The sequence below is a fragment of the Trematomus bernacchii genome, unplaced genomic scaffold (genome assembly GCF_902827165.1).
Source record: "Trematomus bernacchii unplaced genomic scaffold, fTreBer1.1, whole genome shotgun sequence".
NCBI lineage: Eukaryota > Metazoa > Chordata > Actinopteri > Perciformes > Nototheniidae > Trematomus > Trematomus bernacchii.
The window spans coordinates 3701411-3725007 of record NW_022987342.1 but is presented as its reverse complement, the minus strand read 5'-3'; the positions used below and the strand labels follow the sequence as shown (position 1 = coordinate 3725007).

Here is a 23597-nt window from a genome sequence, read left to right as displayed (position 1 = left end):
AGCGTCGAGTGCGTTCGGGCCCCGTTGTGGGGCGTCGAGTGCGTTCGGGCTCTGTTGTGGAGCGTTGAGTGCGTTCGGGCTCTGTTGTGGAGCGTCGAGAGCGCCGCTGCGAGTGGCCGGGAGCTGCGAGTGAGGCAGGCTGCCGGTGGTGGGGAGATTGGAGCTGGCTGTACCTGATGCGGCCCTGGCTGTTTGCCCTCGCTGGCGGAGTAGGCGAAGCCTGGGACCTGTCTGGAGTTGGAGGTATCTCGTTGGGGGAGCTTGAGCGGGAGCGGTAGCGGCTGGTGTGTGGGGCACTGAATGCCGAGCACGCGCGGCTCCGTTCGGATGCTTGGCTTGGCTCCGTCTGCTGACCCGAGGATGGCGGGTAGCCGATGTCGAATAGATCCTCATCTGACTCCGGCGAGTTGATCAGGATTTCGGGATCCATGGTGAGTAGCAATGTTCTTGTGGTAGCGTTTTAGCTTGTATTGAACTGTGACGACGCGCAGCGTGAATCACAGTCTGCCTGTCGATCTTTGAAAGATGAGACAAGCGTTTGCCGGAAGCTTTGCCGGATATAAATAGGGGTGGCTGTGGTTTGAGGCGGAGTTTTAGGCGTGGCCATGCTCCTGAACCTATGTTAACATTTTAACCTCATTTCTTTTACTTTAGTATTTTTAGTTTTTGCAACTCTATACTTCTACTGCAACAGAAGGAATAGTACACTTTTTTTGCACTCGAAATATCGGAAATCTTTAGCTTCCCTTCCTGAAAACCATTCAGATGTGTTGATTTTGAATATTTTAGATAAAGTGAAAGATTAAGTTTTGCAAAGGAAATCTCCTCCTTCTTAAACTGAATGTGTTTCAAAAGTGTTGAAATTGCTAAAAATAGGGCTGTTATTCATAGAAAATGTACTTTTTAGAGATACGCGGTTCTCCCAGAACAAAGCTACAGAGATAATGATCTTATCAAGCATGATGCGATTAAAACTGCTCCACAAAAGTTAAGAAGTGAAAATGAACATAGCATCTACAGCAGTAAAATGCAAAACACACCTTAATGAAGCAATCATATTAATCCAAAAACATCATATTTATAAGTTAGTCTGGAAAGGGATATGATATGATTGGGCACAATAACCACATGTTTTAATTACATGATATAAAACTGGCGGTTACATATAATTGAGAAACAACAAAAATACATACCATGGGAGTGTTAGGGCAGCATGGGAAAAAGTAGGTCTGCAAAACACCTAAATTCACAAATATTTAATTAAAAAAACAAATCTTGTTCTGTCCTGTTCCTTTTTCTCCTACGGTTGCACTCACTCATCTCACCAGTTCTGTCACTTTCTACCGCTCGCATGTTACGGAGACACCCACTAAATCCCTGCCAGACACACACACAAACACACATACCTCCCCTTGCTCCACCCAGTTTGGTCGCAAATTTGACTAGAATTTCAATTCAGACAGGTATGTTGGAAATAGTGAGGCATCGGGGATCTCAGGGACTAACAGAGGCTGAAATATGATTCCTGTGATAAGTCATTGTCTGTCCTACATAGCTGATGTTCATTTCAAGACTGGACTTGTTTGAACTATTTCAACTGACACCTCACTGGGCTGCAGTTGCCATGATGATGCATTACGTCAACAGCAGAAATACACTGACATCACACTGACATCCAATATTTCGAATCAATATTCCATTAGAACAATTTTTCTTAAATGAAATGTGTGCCTGTGGGGTAAGAACCAAGGCCGGATTAACCATATGGGCACACTGGGCACGTGCCCAGGAGCCCTTGAGCAAGAGAGGGCCCTCATTGACAAGAGGAAGACATATATATATATATATTTATTTATTTTTGTTGGCACAACCTCACTCATCATAAATTGTTTTAAATGAAACTCACTCTCTGCCGCAATAAATAACTCGGCTTTCCTATAGGGTCAAATTAATATATTTTCGAAACCGTCTCTGTACTGTAGGTCTCACTATGTATGCGCTCAACTTCATTACTACGCGGTGGCGGTCTATAGCCGAATCAGAACCCCACCTTCACTCATGTCACATTGACATTGTGTCACGTGAGCTAAAAGATGGATGGTGCCGGTCGGTAGCAGCCAAACACCCAGCGGGGCAGCGTAAAGAAAGAAAAAGAAAGAAAAGGAAGAGAGAGTGGCGGCTGCATTAAAAACTTTCCCAACAATAAATAGCTTTTTAAAAAAAGCTAAAAGTGACGAATTAGGCCAGCAACCACAAGGAACAGTGACGGTCACGGAGCCTGAGGATGTTGTTGAGCTAGCAGGCAATGTTAGGATTTTAATGAACTTATCACAGACTTTGCAAAGAAAAGGGCAGAAACACTTCTAAAAGGTAAGATCCAGTGATTTGAGGGATTGTCTTACAAACACACATTCTCTCTCTAACTCTCTCTCTCTCTCTCTCTCTCTCTCTCTCTCACACACACAATCACTCACTCACTCTTTCTCTTTCTCTCTCTCTCTCTCTCTCTCACACACATTCACTCACTAACTCTCTCTCTCTCTCTCACACACACACACTCACTCACTAACTCTCTCTCTCTCTCTCTCACACACACTCACTCACTAACGGACCGTCCACACAGCAGCGTTAAAAAATCTTGGAACGCTTCTGCCCATTCACTTTGAATGGGGTGACGTCACTTTGCCTCACTTTTCGCCGAACTGCATTGTGGGCAGCAGAGCGGAGATTTTCAGGATTTTCAGAATTCAAAGTTGAGCAATGTTCAACTTTTGAAGCTGAGGTGGAAGCGTCAGCCAATCAAATCCTGTGTATGCAAATCTGACAGTTCAAGCGCTAGCCAATCAAACCGCGTGTGTGCCGTAAGGAGTGTCAAAATAAACAAGCATAGTTATATGCCCCCTGCACTTTGGACCTGTAGATGTGGAATGAGGATCAGTTTGTCACCTGGTTTCTTTACATGTCAGGGGATTCTTTAGGGCACTATCGGCGCCTTCCTAGAATGTTGTAAGGAAACACGCCTTCCAGTAAAACACTCCCTGAGTTTTCCTGATAATTGGGAGGATGTTTAGGCTTTAAATAATATTGGATCCAGTTAGTATTTTGTTTTATAAAAGTAATTTAACTATACTTTATGTTAAGGTAAAGCTTAACTGGTAGAGCGGGCAGCCCATGTTTTAGGCCGGTATGCATATAATAACGGCAAAAAAATCGTGGATGTGTTTTTTCTAGGGCTGTCAGTCGATTAAAAATATTTAATCGCGATTAATCGCATGATTGTCCATAGTTAATCGCGATTAATCGCGAATTAATCGCACATTTTTATCTGTTCTAAATGTACCTTAGAGGGATATTTTTAAGACAAATATGCTTTATATGTTTGTTTATTATAATTTGAACAATGACAAATATTCTCATGAATATTAAACACAACAACCTCTGAACATTACAAATATTCGCCTCGATTCAACCTGTATGCGTGTGTGTGTGTGTGTGTGTGTGTGTGTGTGTGTGTGTGTGTGTGTGTGTGTGTGTGTGTGTGTGTGTGTGTGTGTGTGTGTGTGTGTGTGTGTGTGTGTGTGTGTGTGAATGTGAATGTGGAGACACTGTGATGGATCGTTGGAGCTATGTGCAGCTCAAGGCATATATGCTCGAACGGGAGCTGCCTGGACGCTGCAGTCATGTTGCGCGCACTATCCGTGCTGAGTGTGCTGACTTTTCGTACAATGTCCCACTGTCTGGCTACCTGCATAAAGTCAAGTGCTCGGCGCAGTTGTCGGCGAAATGTCGCTCCTCTGTTTTCATTGAAACAGCTCCTTATATCCGTTAGCGCAGCTAGCTAGCACCAGATGCTAACAACAACAACACGTAAGGTGTGCCTCGCTCGCGCCACACATACACACACCCTCCCGGTCCTCCCGATGGCCAGTCCGGGCCTGCCGGTGAGCGTGGAAGTGTGGTCTGCCACAAGCGGGCGGCAAGAGCGGGGCTGTCAGCATCAGCTTGTAGATGGTATTTTAAACTCGATGCGCTCTGAAACTACGGGGCGGCCGAGGACAAAAAATACACATGCGTTAATCGCGTTAACATAATTAGTGGCGTTATTTTTTTTTTGCGTTAACGCGTTATTAACTTGACAGCCCTAGTTTTTTCATAAAATTACAATGTTCATGTGTCATCAATTGCTATGCTAGAGTGATTTTAATAGGCCCTATTATGCTTTTCTGGGTTTTCCTTTTTTTTGTAGAGTGAGGTATAGATTTGTGTGCATGTAAATGGTCTGCAAAGGCAAAAAGAGGTAGTTTCTCTCCCCCCCCCGACACACACCTGAAAAACGCCTTATACTTGTAGTCCTTTGTTTACTTCCACGACATAGTGACATCACTAAGTAACACTCGCACAGCACAGATAAATACCTTTATGAACAATAAAGCATGGGAAAATGTCACAGAAGGGGCACACAATTAAAATATGACCCTGGAAATGAGCATTATAGGGCCCCTTTAACTTTTTGGAAACAGGTGTATACTTTTTTACTCACAGTCTAACCTAAAATCCTCCATCTTTAGCTTGAAAGATAAAAAAATGATTTAACTTGCCCCACCTTTGTATGAACGTTTTACTTTAACTTTTAATAAATGATTTCAGTGCGTCACTGCACTCAGTTCTTCAAGTCAAGTCATCAAGGTGTGACCACTGTCTAAGGGGCTTAGATAATGATTTTCAGATATTTATGAGGGAAAGCCTTACATCAGATTGAACTGGTATGAGTGATAATAACAAGGAAGATATGTGCTGATAAGCACACACACACACACACACACACACACACACACACACACACACACACACACACACACACACACACACACACACACACACACACACACACACACACACACACACACACACACCTTTTAAAATGTTTAAGTCTCCACCCTCCAAAGTACACAAAGTACTCTATATATGAGCTCTATAGGGATGGTGGGGTTGAGTGTTGGATTTCTTTGAGAGTGATAGGAGTCATCACAGCTGAGGTATGATTGTATTTTAAATTAATTTAGATGATTGAATTGACATGGATGTATTTGGATGAGCGCTCTCTTTTATTAGATTGTATATGTCTGTAGTATGTCAAAAGAATCAGTATATATATCTCAATTAAAGAAATAAGAATGTTTAAATAATTTAAATGGACTTAATTATTTAAATGTTTAAGAATGTGTGTGTTTATAACATAGATGGATGGATGAATGAAATAAGCCACTGGGAGTGGGGTCAACATTTAATAATAAAACAATTAGAGATGGAGAGATAAATAAATACAAATTGAATATTTTCTGTAATTATAAAGTAATAAGTTGCCATAAAAATACTCTTGCTTGAGGTGCTATAAAAGTTCAGTGAATATCTGTAAATCCATACAGTAAAAAATACCTGATTTTGTGTATTTATGTAGTGACAGATGTCTTCAGCCCAGATGTATTAGTTTATATAATTATAACAGCATAACACATATAAAAGAATAAATGCATGTTGTCCCTAATGTAGTGAAAGCAGTAAAAACGGCAAGGGAAGCATGTTTATTTCTTGTGAATATAATCCAATTTATTTAATTTTTGTATATGTATTTTGTATATACTCCTTATTAACTAGACATAAACATGCATATATCTGCAATGCATTAACCATAAATGTTTGGGCACTACAATTTGAGCTTCAACTGATTCAAACACAATTTGCTGAGTTTTATTTCACATTTGATCCTACAGATTTTCAAAAATGTCTGCCGTTCTTTACGCTATTATCTAAGATAAAAAATGTTCAGGTTTATTTTCTTTAATTTGTCATTGTTTCTTTTATATTTACCACTTTCATCTGAATTTAGTTTGAAAAAGTTACCATTTCAATCTCAGAATATAACCCCAACCCTTCAACTCATTAAAAAGAAAAACCCTGAAATAGCCCCTTACACACTGTTGCAGTCGTCACTTTTGCTAATTTGTTTTGTATTGACACTTTATTGTAAAGGTTTTATTTTTTGGCAAAATAAATCAAATTGCTGCAATCATTGCATTTTGATGTCTTAAGGTTAACTATTTACCTACTCATTGAGAACTTCACGTGAATAGCAAATAAAAGACAAGGCATACATTACAATGATTTGTTTGAGGGGAGCGGCCCATCAGGACATCATTAAGTGTGTACTAAACGTGTCTCTGCATACAAACTCCTCATGTAAAGTTCACTTCAGTACAATAAAATAACTTTTTCATATAACTCAACATTTTCCGAATCTAACAAGATACATTTGTCAAAATAAGCGTCCAGAATAATAACCCCAAGGTGAATTAACAGTAAGTTCCCATTGCATAACTAAACAGATAGTGGATATCTAATCGTTTTTCTCTCTCCCTGTAGATTGATCATGACTTCAGTGCTCGGGATAGCCCTGCTGACTTTCGCCCTGTCAGGGTCTGCAGTGGCCTTTGTCTCCATCGGGGGTGGGGCCTCCACTCATGTCAGCATTACAGCAACGGCTCTATTGCAGAAAGTGACGGAGACATGTCGTGTGGTGGCAGAGGCTGCCGGTCACGAGTTCAAACCCACGGTAGGATGAAAGATGACAAACAACACAAACACACATTAGCAGAGAAACACATTCCCCTGGGCATTACAAACATAACACATGAAAGGCAAGAGAGGGACACATATACACCAACAGATTTTTAAGGTCTTCATTTGACAATACTAAAGCCTAGGGAGAGGAGAGTAGAGGTTTATGGTAGTTTTGTATAGAACAGCAGTCATAGGATCCATTGGCATTTTTTTAGCCTCATTACTTTCCTAAGTCTTAAACCTTCCTTATCTAAGTTTATCACGACATTTAGACAAATTGCTAGTACAAACATAATTTAGAAAAAAACTATACTAAAACAATTCTATTTTATCTTAGCTTAAGAATTCAGGAAGCAAAGAACAGTCCTAAATTAGGAACCCAAATTAGGGATAACCCTTTTAAATTCAAAATTAACTGTCATAAATGGCAGGACTATAGTTAGGTCTATATCACTATTGGTCCGCCACTTTGTTCCTGAAAAATATCAATGACTATTAAATTGATTGCCGTCATGGCAATCAATCTAATAGTCATTGATATTTTGATACATTTGAATATAGAAACATTGTTCCCAGAGGTTGAATCCTACCGAAGTTCCATAGTTCAACCATGAGGCTGATTTTTAGTTTGTACTGGATTGGCACAGAGTTTCGTTGGCAAAAGTAATAATTTATGGTTTCCTATTCATGGGGGAATTGCACATTCAATAGAACATCAGTATTGGCGTTTTTGGGGAAATCTCATTTGGATGATATTACTGGTAGAACTTCGCAAATCACATTACAACTGCTTTTTGATGCAACCAATACAATAACAAAAAAATTAAAATGATTTTTGTGGTCTGTTAGCGTCAACTGTGCATGTTAAATATACTTGTTCCCGGACACAAAATGTCCACACTGTGTTTGCGTTAACATAGGAAAATAAAGGCCCTTAGTCTTGTTTGATCACAACATGACATCCTCTTTGACAACACCATACTGTAACTGTAACTCTTTGACATCTGATTACAGGGTTCGTCTCCTGAAGAGTTGGTCCAAGCCTGTTTAGGTCCGAGAGCAACAGGAGAAGTATCTGGGGCCAAGTTTCACTCTGCTCTTCAAGATATCTACACCCAGAACGGACTGGTAGACCGTGACTTTGTCAGCAGGTCAGAGAAAGATCCAAACCAAACACCTGTTACAAAGCAGTACAACTAAGAAAGTGTGCATATGTTTCTAATGCATACTATTTCACTTTGTTATTACTCTTGGATCTCTTTTAGTGCTCCCCACCACTTCAACTCGGAGAACTTTGTGCAGGGACGTACTCTTATTATGGAGGGTATGGCAGCCATTAAGGCCAACATTGGCAAGGAGAACTTCAAGGCTGCCAGGGAAACACTGGGCAGAATCCTTCATACACTACAGGTGAGGGGGGGCAGCTGGATATTATGCTCGTTTGTTTTTTGTACTTCTACTGAGAAATATTTACATGCTTTAATTTATTTAGTTTGTTCCCCTCTTTTTTCCCTCATACAGTCTGTTGTGCAGCAGCTCTTTTCACCCTCTGTCTGAAACCAGAGCCCAGTCTGCTCTGATTGGTTAGCTGCCAATCACTTTTTGATGTAAACAAAGGAGGCCAATTGAGGCTTTTCAGGAATGGGAGAGAAACTCCCTCTGCAGGGAACTTTGGGACTTTAGCGTTTGCAGACCATTTACATGCATACAAAAACCTATATAACAAACAACAGGAAAGGGAAAACCCTTAAAAAGCATAATAGGGCCTCTTTCTAAGCATGCAGGGGTTTTCAAAGTTGCATTCACATGAATCGTAGTAAAACGGCTCTGGGTTGACGGTGCCGCTGTGTTTTTATGAAGAGGGCAGTGCCACTCAGCTAGGTGGAAGCGCTACCCTTGGCGTAGTGCACTGCTTAAAATCTACGCTGAGCGATTCAATTTCAGCGCTCAACCAATCAGATGAGAGCTGTTTGTAGCGTCGCAAGCTAGAAGGGGCGTTAAGCAAAGAAACAAACTAACTAGCTGTTTTACCGCAAGGCTCTGCGCCATGACCTTGCAAGAGCAAATTGTAAAGCATGTCAATGCGGCACTGTGTTGCAAAAAGGCATTCACTCACCACCGCTTAGTCTAATGTTTAGTTTCATATTGTATCAGGAATATGTTATTAGATAACTTAGATACTCAACAATTGAGTGAAGATATTGCTTTTTTCATCTCAGATTTCACGATTACACAAAATGGATAAAAAAGGTCAGACTCAACACTTGAAATGTATGCACTGTAGCAAAAAAATATTAAACCTGTTTGGGTTCACTTAACCTATATGTTAAGTTGTAGGGTGATGTGGACATGGACAGAACGCTTAGGTTAAAGGTGGTAGAATCCTGTATATGAAATTGTTTCTGTGTTTCAAAATATTAATTTGTGTTTTTCTATCCACTGTCAGGACTTCTACAGCCACAGTAACTGGGTCGAGTTGGGAAACACAAAGCCATACATCAACCTCATACGGCCAGATCTTTCCCTGGATAACCTGGCAGGTTCGTGTGTGATTGGCAGCCGGATGTGTATTATTATCAGATGACCATACATAGCTCTCCTATCACTGTTCTAGCATACAGTATTATATCATAGAGCAGAAGTCAATGTAATGATCACTCATTGCATGTGTCATTTGCTTGTGTAGATATCGACACTCCCACCTGCAGCGACTGTGCCAGTGGAACATGTCCTAACACCATCCTCCCCAACATCCTGAGTGAGAAGAAACTCACATCAGGCTACATGGGAATCTTCTCCCCTTACAAGCCCCAAGGTAACATTGAGAAGCTTGTACCCAAACCCTGAAATCAATTGAACTTTATTTACATGACATCATTATTTCTTATATACACAAAAAATTGTAGAAACAGAGATAATATGACGGAACGCAAACTAATTTTAAATACATTTGAAACATTTTGAAAACCACATTTTATTGGTGGTGTTAGGTTACTTTTAGACAGTCGAGATAGCTGTTTTACCCCTGTTTACCGTCCAAATGCTAAGTTAAGCTAACCGGCTGTGGGCTTTCCCTCCATACTTAATAATGTAACTGCAAAGAATCCAATAGGTATTTCCTAAAAATCTCAAACTGGAAAAATAAACATAAGTTAAATAAAAACAAGTTTGTCCTTCCTGGAGTACAAGCAGGGGCGGCCATCGGTACGTTCTTCACATAACAGCCGGTCGTCCTGGAAAGCTGACGGCCGGCACGCATTGCAATATTTTTTTCTTTTAAACATCATAATTTAAGATGCAGACTGAGAGGCGACAGCGCTAAACAAACATTTGGTTTATACTCGCCAACTAAAGGGGCTTTTCTGAAGAAAAAATATATTTACATAAGCGTCCGTCCACATGGCACGTTTCTTTACTTGCTCATGGACACTGTTGTCCATGTACACATGTCTATAGGCACTACGGCTGTGCCGGAAGTAGAACGTTACTTTACCAAGTTTGAAAGAGGCTGTAATGCCCCCTGCTGACCGAACGCAGAATATGAAGTAATAACCGAACATCCGATGTGTGTAGAGCTGGGATTGTAGCAGCAAGGTTCAAGGTTCAAGGTTCAAGGTTCTTTATTGTCAATCTGACATAGTTACAGAGTAATTATGTAGTTGAAAATCTTATGTCACAGGCTTCTCCAACAATGCAACATAATAACATAATAACAATAAGAGCATGAGCAATACAAAAATAATAATAGTTATAAAATGAAATAAAGTTATGATGTGGAATAGTGCAATAGAGTCTATATACAAGTTATTGGAATGATATATATATATTAGGTATTAGATACATACTACTGAGTAGCAGATGAATGTTTGATGTTGTTTCAACAGTTCAATTTTTTAACAGTCTCACTGCCCGCGGGAAGAAACTGTCTCCGAATCTTCTTGTCCTTGCCAGGATGCTGCGGTAACGTCTGCCAGACGGCAACAGAAAGAACAGTTTGTGGCTGGGGTGATGGGGGTCTTTGATAATCCGTAGTGATTTCTTCCTGAGCCGCTGGGAGTAAAGGTCCTCCATGGATGGCAGCTCCGTCCTGGTGATGTGCTGTGCAGTTTTCACCACCCTCTGTAAAGCCTTACGATCGAGGTCGGTGCAGCTGCCGTACCAGGCCGTCATGCTGCCAGTGAGGATACTCTCTATCGTGCACCTGTAGAAGTTGCAGAGTATCCTGGAATCCATTTTGAACCTCCTCAACCTGCGGAGGAAGAAGAGCCGCTGTCGAGCTTTCTTGGTGATGGTGGTGGTGTGAAGAGACCATGTCAGGTCCTCAGTGATGTGGACCCCAAGGAACCTGAAGCTTTTGACTCTCTCCACCGTAGTCCCATTGATGGCGATGGGGGCGTGTCCCTCTCCCTGCTGCTTCCTGTAATCCACAATCAGCTCCTTAGTTTTGCTGATGTTGAGATGGAGGTTGTTATCCTGGCACCAAGATGTCAGGTTTTCGACCTCCTCTCTGTACGCCGTCTCGTCATCGTCTGTGATCTGGCCGATGACGGTCGTGTCATCAGCAAACTTCACGATGGTGTTGGAGCTGTGTGTGGCCACGCAGTCGTGGGTGAACAGGGAGTAGAGGAGAGGGCTGAGCACGCAGCCTTGAGGGGCACCGGTGTTTAGAATCAGGGTGGAGGCTGTGATGTTTCCCACCCGCACTGCCTGGGGTCTGCCCGTCAGGAAGTTCAGGATCCAGTCACAGAGGGCGCTGTTGAGCCCGAGGTCTCTGAGCTTGATGGCCAGCTTGGAGGGCACAATGGTATTGAATGCTGAACTGTAGTCAATGAACAGCATTCTCACATATGTGTTCCTGTTCTTCGGGTCCAGGTGTGAGAGGGCAGTGTGGAGGGTGAGGGCTATGGCGTCGTCAGTGGACCTGTTTGCTCTGTAGGCAAACTGCAGGGGGTCCAGAGAGTCAGGGAGGGAGGAGGTGATGAATGATTTGACTAACCGCTCAAAGCACTTCATTATGGTGGAGGTGAGTGCTACTGGGCGGTAGTCGTTGGGGCAGGTGATGATTGTCTTTTTGGGGACAGGAACGATGGTGGAGTGTTTAAGACATGTGGGGACTACAGACTGCAGCAGGGACCTGTTGAAGATGTCTGTGAACACCTCTGCCAGCTGAACTGCACACACCCTGAGAACACGGCCAGGGATGCCATCAGGTCCAGGAGCCTTGTGTGGGTTAACCCTTTTAAAGGATTTACACACATCTGCCCTATTTAAAACAAAAGGGCAGTGGAGCTCCTGGTCCCTCTGTACCTCCACAGCCCGGCTGCTCTCAAAGCGTGCAAAGAAACTGTTCAGCTCATCTGGGAGAGATGCGCACGCAGACACTCCCGCAGCACCCCCCGCTGCTCCTTTGTAGTCAGTCATTGTCCTTAGTCCCGCCCACATATTCCTAGTGTTACAGCCTTTGAAGTCAGATTCCACCTTTTCTTTGTACTGTCTCTTTGCATTTTTAATTGCTCTCCGGAGATCATACCTAGACTTCCTGTACTCCTCCAAATCTCCCGCTGTGTGCGCGATAGTGCGCGCTCTCAGCTTGCAGCGCACATCGGAGTTTACCCATGGCTTTTGATTTGGGAATGTCCGTACAGAAACCTTCGGTACCACGTCATCGATACATTTCCCAATGTAGCAGATGACAGTGTCCGTGTGTGTGTTGATGTTGTTGTCCTCAAACACACTCCAATCCGTGGATGCAAAGCAATCCTGCAGTGCCTCATCTGACTCCTCGCTCCATCGTTGTACTGTTCTTGTAATCGGTCTGTCCCTTTTAAGTTTCTGCTTGTACGCAGGCAACAACAGTAGTGAGATATGGTCTGATTTGCCGAAGGGAGGGCGAGGGAGAGCCTTATATCCATTCCGGAAAGGGGAATAAACATGGTCCAGTATGTTATCCCCGCGCGTCGGGAAGCTGATGGTAATATTTTGGCAAAACCTTCTTCATGTTGGCGGTGTTGAAATCTCCGGCCACAACAAACGCCGCATCTGGCCGTGAAGTCTCGGTTTTATCAATAATCCCAAACAGCTGATCGAGTGCCGTGTTGTTGTCGGCGAGTGGCTGCGGCGGGATATACACTGCTGTTATCACAACAGATGTGAATTCCCTCGGCAGATGGAAGGCCCGACATGAGATCATGAGGTGCTCGAGATCTACGGAACAGTCCGATGAAATAATCTTCACATCTGAGCACCAGTTGTTGTTAGTCATGACACACACACCGCCTCCCTTACTTTTCCCCGAGTTTGCAGTCCGGTCCTGACGGAAAATAGAGAATCCATCAGGGACAATGGCGGAGTCCGGGATAGCGGGGTTGAGCCAAGTCTCAGTGAGAATTAACACGTTACAGTTCTTAATGTCCCGTTGAAAAGCAATCCGGCTTCTGAGTTCATCTAGCTTATTTTCAATGGATTGAACATTAGCCAGAAGAATACTCGGAAGAGGGGGCCGATTCTCTCGTTTCCTCAGTCTGACCAGCAGCCCGGCCCGGCATCCGCGCTTTGTCCTCTTCTTGCGTCTCTCAGGTAGAACAGCAACAGGTAGCCATGGTGAATCTCCATTGTTTGTCGGAGGGTTATTATTGTCCACGAAGTTTTGCAATTGGAGAAGTTCCTCTCTGCTGTATTGTATGGCAGAGTAGGTGCGGTCGGCTAGCATGTTGCGAACCATGTCAAAAGTAAAACGGCAAAAGTAAAAAAAATATGTACAAAATACGAAAATGGGCAAAGTTGGAGGGGAGCACAAAGACGATGCGGCCATCTTCACCGGCGCATCTCTGTCAGCTGTAGTTTTTAGCAGATCTAATGAATGTAAATAGTGGCTGGCAGTATGTAAGAGGCCCTGCGCTCTGCGGCCCTGGCGACACACCTCAGAGGCTGCAGGTTTATCATTGTTTCTGCCTGCACGCTTGAGAGAGTTCATGAAGTGAAAGAGCTTTTAACAGTATAAAGAAGCTGTAGGCAGCTTAATCTGAAAGAATCCCCCACATTCATTCCTATATCAATGTAGACTGGTTAACTCTATCCAGCTTTGCCAATTCTGGCTTAAAAATTGTGTCTTAATTGACATTATAATTACTGGGTCAGAGTCCGGGGCCGTTTTTCAGTCTCAGTCCATCCTTGAGTACAAGACAGTCATTTACACATAACGTGGAATTGTTTGTGTTGACAAGTTGAACCCTGGCCCAGATCAACTATTTTTGCTCTGTGCCAGGTAAATGTAGCCATGGAGGGGAAGCTGACCTGACGAGCACAACACATCCTCGCGGAGGCATCAGCAAGGACGAGCGCCGCTCAGACAACGTTGCCCTTCACAACGCTGCTGTCACTATTGCTACAGCCGCCAGCCTCGAGCTGTTGGAGGACATCCGCTTAGCTGCCGGGAACGATGACTATTTGAGGTATGCGGTCAATATCTAAATCCTATTTTATCTTGAATCCCAAAAGTTTGACATTATATTATCACTGCCCAAACCATAGACTGTATATAAGAAGCAGACGTTGTCACCTTGACGTGACCCATTGGATTCTGGATTACGGGTTTGATGCCTTGTATTAGCACTTTCTACGTTGACTAATGCATTTTTTGGAACCAGCAGTGGACAGAAGACAATTTAGGTGACTATTGTCTGCAACTTTCATGATCTGAAAAAAGACTGAGAAAGGGTTCTAAGATGAAAACACAACACTCAACCAGACACAACTGTGGTAGCGACGCACCAACCCATACCCTGCTATATCGTCTTTTATAAATTGAAATAGGACATTAGCTTATAAAATGTACCTAAAGATGATTTCAAGAAGACTTGAAACTAGCAATTTAGGCTATAAACTCATGTTCACAGAGATCAAGTGAGAAGTAGCGACATTCTTTCATAGACGTCATACAATCTGACTTCTTTCTGCAACTAGTGAAGTTGCCCCCTTCAGGCCTCATTTGTTTCGCTTGGTTCAGACAGATTAGGTTGACCTGAGTTTTACTTCTTCACTCTCTATTTTTACAGAATGATGGGGATCGCCCGTTCAGCAGTCGTGTGCTTTGTGATTGATACCACCGGCAGTATGTCTGAAGACATTGATGCAGCTAGGGAGGTTGTTTATGAAATCATTGACAGCAAAAAAGGAACACAGGACGAGCCATCAGAGTACATTCTGGTTCCCTTCAACGACCCTGGTATGAACTCTTCTACCTCACTGTTCATGTTTATGTAACCATGAGTCATGTTATACGGAATGCACTCACCTGAAAAGAAAAAAAATGTTGCCCGATTTTTGTGAGTTAACAAGACCCCTATGGGGCTCACAATATTGCCATAACAAGTTATTTATGTTAATGTGAGAAATGGATTTAGCCACTCGTTTTCGTTTTTCATGTAGATTTTGGACCCATGATCAGAACAACAGACCCTGATAAGATGAAAAGCGAAATCTCTAAGCTTAGAGCGAAAGGAGGTGATGATATCCCTGAGATGTGCCTGTCAGGACTTCTGGTACTTAAACTATGATATTGTCTTAATACAGTGGTTGTTCATTATTTTATAACTATTTAAGACTGAGCTGATGCAAAATGAACTGACTAGGTTATTGTTTTGTATCTCCAGTTGGCTCTCACCGGTGCCCCTTCCTCCTCCTACATCTATGTTTTCACCGACGCCCCAGCCAAAGACATTAACCTCAAGGCCACCGTCATTGCTCTCATCAGGAGCACCAAGTCCACGGTAAAAACTGACTGACACCCTGTGATGCTATTTTTGTATTCACTCTGCTTAACAGGTTAATCCCCCCCCCCTTCCTACCAAAGATTCCATACATGAAAAGTAACACATATTAAATGTAATACACACACATTTACACCACATAGCAGTGGTAAACATCATCTCAATATGGAAACACATTTTAGATATAACTGAGTTTTTCCAGTTATAAAACAGTAATGAGCATTGTGTGGGGGTTAGAACATCATTACGGAAGTATGTGATGAGCATTCATATGCTCATTCATTTATCTTATGGTGTTGCAAACATTTTTATGGGTGGATGTCATTAACATCATAACGTCATATTTGGTGCAAAATGTAACCATTTTTGACCACTCGAGAATGGATAAAATATAGACAAAGATTGACTCGCAGGCACTTCAGAAACCCCCTTATTGTCAATATACCAAGGGAAGCCATACATCAAATGAATACTCAAGTATGTTTGTAAAGTTTGATGAGACTGTGTTTATCTTGAAAGCTGGCCATTTTAAACAGTGAGGTCAGGTCTTAATTAAAATTGTCTCAATGAAATACCATGGGGAGTAACATTATACGAAAGCGCAAGAGTCTCAAGTTTCCGGTCATACCCTATTTTTGCAATTACAAGACCGTTAAGAGACCAGTTTCAACAAACATTCAAATAAACTACTTTAAAATGTGCAATAATAATAAAAGTTGAACAGCATATAAGGAATAGTTATGGGTAAAAAGGCAAGGGAACCCTGTGAATATGACAATGCCAGTTTTTCGCCGCCAAAATTTGGCCTAACTTTGGAGCATTATTTTGCCTTTTTACCAATAAGCCTGCCATGACATGTTTTGAACCAATGGATTCCTTAGGTTGTCTTTTTATGTGACATGCTGGGATTATATTCAACACATTAACTGGTCTCCACAGGTATCATTCTTCCTAACTGCACCCTTTAGGAGGCGCCGTCGTTTCACAAGAGCTGCCAACTTAGACGTCTACAAGGAGCTAGCTTTGGCCTCCGGAGGCCAGGCCATCCATGTTTCTAAGAAGGATTTACCTCAGGCTACAGGCGTCATCCTTGACACCTCCACTTCAGCTTTGGTAAGACCCGGCAGATCTAAAAGTACATTCTCAGAAGCATGAGCTGGGCCTTCAGGGGTTGGACCAGTTTGAAAAATAAAGCAGTAAATAAGGATGCTCTTCTTGATCCCCCCTCTTCCTCAGGTAACAGTAATTCAGCGTGCAAGGAACCCTGGTAAACAGGAGACCTTCCCCTTTATGTTGGATGAATCGCTGAAAAATATCACTATCTACATCACAGGAACACAAATTGCCTTCACACTGACCAACCCTGCAGGTAACATATCATTCACAATGCACTGTTCGCATAAAATCAGGAGTGTCAATATTTGAGGCTCATTTGGGTGCCCACTTTTCTTACTCATTATGATACATATTTATGCTGAAAAATGTCAGGTGTGACCCAAAGCCAGGGTGACACCATCGGAAAACTGGGAACCCTACAAACAGTTGGCAACCTGTGGAGGATTCGTCTCAACGCCGACAGCCTGGAAGGAAACTGGCAGCTCAACGTCAACTCCAACCTGCAATACACACTTAAAGTCACAGGTCAGTGACTTTTGTTCACTACTTTTTTTGCCGAAATGTAGTTGAAAGGATAAATACCACCGTAATATCTATTTTCAAGGCTAGAAAGAGGGGGAAATGGTTGCAACAAAAGTCAACCTGAGCTTGCAATGCGACCAGCCAAGATTGTATGAGGTCACTGCTCCCTGCCAAAAAAATAGCCAAGTACCCCCCCCTGCACTTCATTTTTTCTCTCCAGATTAAATAAATAACCAAGATTTAACTTGCTGCAAATTTGCTGTTCCAAGTACCTTTGGCCAGGCTGTTGTTTCCCCCTCTTTCCAGCCTTTGTGCTAAGCTAAATGGATACTAGCAGTAGCTTCATGTTCACTTAACAGACATGATGTTTAACTTTGGGCAAGAATCTAGTCATTAAACCTATGGAAAGAAAGCAAATACATATTTTAAAATAAAGAGCTATTCTTTCATTAAATCTTAGCTGAAGGTTTCACTCACCCGAATGTAATACTTTTTTTATTCAGTAGTGTATTTCAAATGTATACCACTACTTTTCGGTTCATCGAAACCGCGTCAAACTGTTTTGCTTCTGATGCTGAAATAATTCACCACATATTATTAAAAAGCTGTTCTTTAAACTGATTTCTGTTTTTATGACTTGTATCTGCATTTACAGTAAGGCTGTGTTTGTTTTACAGGCCAGAGTACTATTACCTTCATCTATAACTTTGTGGAGAGTTTCGAGGGACCTCACCCAGGTTATGCAGTACTCAGTGGGCGTCCACAAGCAGGTACACTATAAAGCATGGATGGATTACTGAAGGGCAAGCACAAGCCCAGGGGCCCAAAGTGTGAGGGGCCCTCTGGCCTTCACTTACAAAATGTCACTAAAAGAGGCAAGTACAAACCAGGAAGAGAAAAAAAATAACCACAAAAAAAAACATAATACGACTATAAAGTGTAAAAACAGCTATAAAGTGACCAAAAGAAGTTGCACGACTATGAGAAGGAGCAAAAAAACAAAACACTGACAGAAAGAATTACTACAAAGGGAGATAAATATATGTATTTTGTGCAGTTTTTCTTAAAATTAAGTAAGTTACCTATATTTAATATGTAAATACAAACGTACGCCTAAAAACCTAAAAATAAAATTCCTGTAGCTAAACTATAATTACTTTGAATCCATTAGGCTGAAGACCAGTGGTGGAAGATGCACTCAAATCGTATACTCAAGGACAAGTTGTGCATTCAAATTGTACTGAAGGGATTAACAGTACAAAAATACAAGCATTAAAGGTGGGGTAGGTAATTTTGGAGAAACCAGCTCGAGTGCGCTAGAATTTGAAAATACACAGCCGGAAAAAATCTGCCACTTTCTTACAGAGCCCCTCCTCCAACACACACGAACGCGCACATGACCAATGAGGGCACGAGATAAGTTTGTGCACAGATGGAAGGCTGACAGGCAGGTAGGCCATCCAGTCATTTTAGCCGGGCCGGCTAAAATGATTGGTCGTGCTTTTTACAGTACTACGGCTTCCACAGATGACATTTTTTTATGGATTTTTTGTCAAAGCACTTAAGATATTCATTGCTATCGGGATGTTAAGAGCATTCCATGGAATATAACAAAAAGTGTATCTTGAGCCGGTTTCTCAAACTTACCTACCCCACCTTTAAGCTATACAATAGTAGAACATTACTTAACAAGATTTGTTCATTGTCATTTTATACATCAAAATGTATGTTGCATTTTCATTATGCTCCAAGAAAGACAACCAAAAATATAGTACGAAGGCTGATTAATGTTGTGACTTATTTTTACTGTATGCTGCCCGGTTAGTTGTACATCCAAGTAAGGCATCAATAAGGTAAAATCCACACAAATATTATGTATTTAACCATGTAAATTACTTTGTAAAAGAAAATGGAATAACTCTAATGAAGTACAAGTACCTAAACATTTTATTTAAGAACAGTACTTGAGTGAATGGACTTATCTAGAAACACCAGTGCTAAAGAAAAGAGCTCAACAATAATCAGCATTTTTTTCCTACAAATGATGGCATGTCCCTATTAAACACACAGCGAATGGTGAGGTTTGGCACATCAAACATCCTAATAGCACACACTCCACAAACATTCCAATGTTAATGGAAAATGATTCATGATCTTTGCATACACATATGTATAGGTCACTTTTGCTTCCCCTTACCTTGCTTCTTCACTTCTCTCCTCTGGAAACACCAGGCCAGCCGGCCACTCTGATGCTCTCCGTACTTGGTAGGAAAGGTCCGTCATCGATGACCATAGGAGATGTTGCCCTGGTTACTGTTTCCGGCCCTGAGACTGCTAGCAATAGCACAACATTGGACATGGGCAACGGAGACATCCTGGTGACCGTTGATGCCATCCCTGAGGGGGAGTTTGTTGTCACTCTGGAAGGAACTGACAAAGTGTCCAACAGCAAATTTCAGAGGCAGTCCACCACCCAGATGTCCATCTCTAAAGTCAAAATCATGGTCTGTATTTTACCATCCTGTGTATACATACAACAAGCAAATGTTTTTATACAAAGTTAGATAAAGGCCTAAACGCACTGTAAGCACTTTTTTTTAATGTCACTTGTTTTCACCTGTTTTCTTCCCTCTAGGCTGTGGTAGACAGCAGTGTGAGGCCAGGGGAATCATTCGGGATCCCCATAAGCGTCCTGACCCAGGGCTCTGGTGGCAAATACAGCGTCAATGCCAGAAATGACAGAGGCTTCACCATGTCCCACCCAGACAGGTGAGTGCTTTTTTTTTCATATAATGTTTCTGACATTAGATTTATATTTAAGCCCTGTAGATGTCTTTGTTACAATGTTTTTTGTGCCATAATGATTGAGGTCTTTGACCATGACCGTTGAAATTGGGTGTTTGAAAGGAGGTCTATTTTATTTTTAAGCTACGCCTTCTGTCCTCCTGCTTTAACTGATTTAGTTTTCTAGTACTTTGTCTAAATCAATTGTCTCTATATAAAAATCATTTGAATAGTTTTGCTGCTGAAGAACTCAGGGGGCGCTGTGCCCGACAAAATAACGTTGCAGGTCCTCAAACCTGGAAATTAGTCAGCTGTTTTGAACAAAGTCAATGGTTTTTTAAAGGATTTTTTGGTGCGTGATATATGGTCTGTAGATTACACGAATTAAGAAATGTTCCCATGTTATGTTTTACGACTCTACACTTAACTTACTCACACTCTTACATAATAATCCTTTGCGACCACACTGCATTCTGAGAAAATACCAAATGAATCATATCATCATAGTGCTTGAGCTCCACTTCTGTGTGCCTTTATCGTGTGCATTGACTCAGTCTGTTGTGCCCTCCTTGTATAAAGCAGCGCAAGCAATGAGCTCAGGTACAAAAGGGCTGCATTCTGCAATTACCTTACAGATTGTATCCATCACTTGACAATAAACTGCCTCCTTGTTGGAATTTTGAGCATTATTCTAGTCTATTATCATTATAGATTTCTCACATTATTTAAATGTAATTAATGATCAATGCTTTGAACGTGAAATGTTCTTGATTTCAATCAAAATCATATGTGTGTGTGTGTTATTCTCAAATTGTTTTTCTCTCTTTTGACAGTATCATCTTGACAACTGGTGTATATACTAATACTAGTCTGACTATAAAACCACCTGCCGACACTCCATCAGGCACTGACGTCACTCTGACGGTGGAAGCCTTGTCGGACAGCGGCGTGGACTCCAATTACGTGGTTATGAGATTCTCTGTTCTAACCAAGGTAATACACAGTTGAAAAGAGTAGGAATAAAAAAAAATGTTTTAAACATGGCTACAAAGACTTTTTTCAGAGATTCAATTCTCCTCCATATCTTAATTGCACTTTGTTGTGATTCATAAATACATTTCCCATTTTTTTCCCCTTCGTTCTCTATCCAGATCACAGATTTCTTTCAGCCTGTGTGTAAATTGATGAGCGTGCTGGCTGATGCTTGCCCTCAAGATGTTTCTCAGTGTAAACCTTTCCAGTGGGAGCTTGCGGCCAACCTTACGGACGGAAACGGTACCGGGATAGAGAGCGTGGCCCTGCGGCAGGGCAGTGGAAACATCACCACCACCTCCCTGAGTGATCCCTTCATTCTGGCCAACTACACAGCCTCTTGCTGCTCTCAGATTGTCGAGATAGTGGCTGTAGATAAAGTTGGAAATGTGGGCAAGTGCTATCATTCCATTGTGCGTTCTGCAGGCCCTCCGGCTTTAACCATGTCTCTTACAATGTGGTTGGGCTTGCTGATATCTGCCCTTGTTACAAGGTTTTAAAGGGCTTAAGTTAGGTTTAATATCGGATGTACTCTGGGCAAACCATGTACAAATTATTAAAATAAACCTCCTTCCGGTGATGGTCATCTAGTGCTTTTATATTGTACTTTATTAAAAAGTGGGCATTGATTAGGAAAATGGATGATAAAGCTATACAAATGTGTCTGAAAATTCAATATTTAGGCATTTAAAACAGAAATGAGTTGTATTTCATGGTTTAATATTATCCTCGTGTTTGTAACATGTCAGCTTTGGGAACAAAGATTGTATATGGTGATACAAAATATGAGCCATCTGTATGTCTAATATGTCTTATATGTCTTAAATGATATGATGAATTGGAAATGGGGGACCCTGATGTAAACAAGAAGAAAGTCTTTCTCTGGTCTGCATCCCCTTAACAATTGTATGTTTTGAGCTGTACTGTACTGTACCCAATATACAAGCTGTTAATAAACTTTTCAATCAATCAATCAATCAAGCATTTCCCTTTTTAATTCGACCACATTTACCATTGGGAACATATCTGTGTACATTAATAATATATTTTAATATTTTTGTATCCAGATGTTCTTAGGAATTGATATAAATAAAAACTATTTCAAATTCAAATGCATAATTTCAATGATCCCTAGGATGATTATTAACAAAATTGATTGTTTTAAAAAAAAAAAAGGTGATTCACAATTGCAGGAAGTGATAGGTGACGGATAGCAGAATATGTATGTTTTTTTCATGTGAATAAATTTTTTTCCAATTTATTTATGGGAATGTTTTCATCAATAGTAGTCTTAAAAAAAAAGGGTAAGAACCACTGCAGTGAATTGTATTCTAAAACCCATTTTACATTATGTAATAAACATTTATCAGTGGAAAAGGCTAATAAAAATGACATGGAGTTTCTCTGGTCGGCATAAAAGGGAAAGAATGATACAAAACAGTCATCCTGTTGTGGAAAAAAACAGATTTTATAAAACATTTTGAGTAGAAATGAAAGTGATTGTGGAGAAATACCTGCATTAAATGTTTTAATTAAAATGTTCATTCATTATTCTAATTCACTTTCACTGGAAGAATGTGTTTCATGCGACTTTGAAGGAAAACAACCTCTTTAACCCTCCTGTTATCCTTGGGGTCAATTTGACCCCATTCAATGTTTAACGTATCTAAAAAAATGGTTCACATAATTGTTTTTGCTTAGTATTTCATGACTTTTCCTAATTTAGTGAGGACTAATGGGTAAACATAAAATGAACATGAAGATCTTTTTTAAATGTCCTGTACGCACTTTGTACGCATCAGTGTTCCTTGGGGTCAATTTGACCCCAGGCTGTTTTAGTAGTATAAAACATATACAAATGTCAATATCTTACACATATTTGTGTTGATCGTGTAGGATGATATTGAGGTGACTATTACATGCAAATGTATCATTGTAAAACAAAACTACCCTCTGCTTTAGTTATTGGTCCTTTAACAACATCAAAAGATCTTACTTTAACATTTTATTTCAGTCAGTGAGATTTTATGGTGATTTATATATTTTTCGATAGTCACATAATAGGAATTATGGATGTATAAAGGGGTGTGTAGGGGGGAAGGTTGGAGTAATGTTTTATTTAAATGGTTATTTAGGTAGTCAACTAAGATACCTAAAGCACCAGAGACATACATTTTGGTTAAAATTTGGAATATGATCATTGTCTTGAGTTTTAAACTACTGGGGTCAAATTGAAAGGGTGTAAAGTAAATCTGAGGATAACAGGAGGGTTAAGACTTTTAATTGTATGGCCAACTTTCAGCCATAAGCCTTCCTATGCTAATATGTATTGACAAACAGCACATGTATTGTTTGTTCCTTGCCAAAATTAAGAATTAAAAATTGGCCTACTCTTTTGTACCTATGGAAAAGTGAAAATGACCTAATGAATTGTGGATAAAGTATTTATTAATTCGACATGTTTTAAAATAAGTCGAACGATTTAAAAGAAAGAAGTTCCCACTGTAAAATTATACCATTGTCATGCATCGGCCATATTGATTTAAAAAGTCACATTTATTCAGACAAAGGGCATAGGAGCGGTTTAGTATGACACCTCTATATTTATTATCTGCTTTCTCAATGACAGAAAAGATAACAGACCAAGGAAATATACATAGTAATCAAATGAATTCAAACTAAAGGTTTAGAATTCTCAAAAAAAGTCTGGCCATTGTTGTCAGGGAGTTATTCAACGGGTAGTATCCACTTTCAAAA

General features: G+C 40.9%; 1 protein-coding gene across 2 annotated transcripts; it reads left to right on the top strand.

Annotated features, from left to right (window-relative positions):
- Window positions 1-4982: 4982 nt before the first annotated feature.
- On the top strand, window positions 4983-21810 carry LOC117481899 (von Willebrand factor A domain-containing protein 7-like). 2 transcript variants are annotated; one of them, XM_034129822.1, is made up of 18 exons: window positions 4983-5036; window positions 6421-6610; window positions 7633-7769; window positions 7884-8028; window positions 9065-9158; window positions 9305-9433; window positions 13883-14069; window positions 14673-14842; window positions 15046-15158; window positions 15270-15386; window positions 16326-16499; window positions 16623-16755; window positions 16875-17027; window positions 17702-17794; window positions 19257-19528; window positions 19660-19793; window positions 20642-20801; window positions 20960-21340. In XM_034129822.1, the coding sequence occupies exons 2-18, from the start codon at window positions 6428-6430 to the stop codon at window positions 21338-21340; spliced, it is 2775 nt and encodes a 924-aa protein (XP_033985713.1). In that variant the 5' UTR covers window positions 4983-5036; window positions 6421-6427. The 2 variants fall into 2 exon arrangements, with proteins under 2 accessions (XP_033985713.1, XP_033985723.1); XM_034129832.1 differs by lacking the exon at window positions 4983-5036 and having other exon boundaries at window positions 6428-6610; window positions 20960-21810.
- The last annotated feature ends 1787 nt before the right edge of the window (window positions 21811-23597 follow it).

Bases quoted from the DNA above. Each gene is read 5' to 3' on its own strand.
- LOC117481899 (XM_034129832.1), top strand. From the start codon at position 6,428: ATGACTTCAGTGCTCGGGATAGCCCTGCTGACTTTCGCCCTGTCAGGG. The intron at 7,770-7,883 runs GTCAGAGAAAGA...GATCTCTTTTAG, and splicing joins GACCGTGACTTTGTCAGCAG to TGCTCCCCACCACTTCAACT. The intron at 16,500-16,622 runs GTAAGACCCGGC...CCTCTTCCTCAG, and splicing joins ACACCTCCACTTCAGCTTTG to GTAACAGTAATTCAGCGTGC.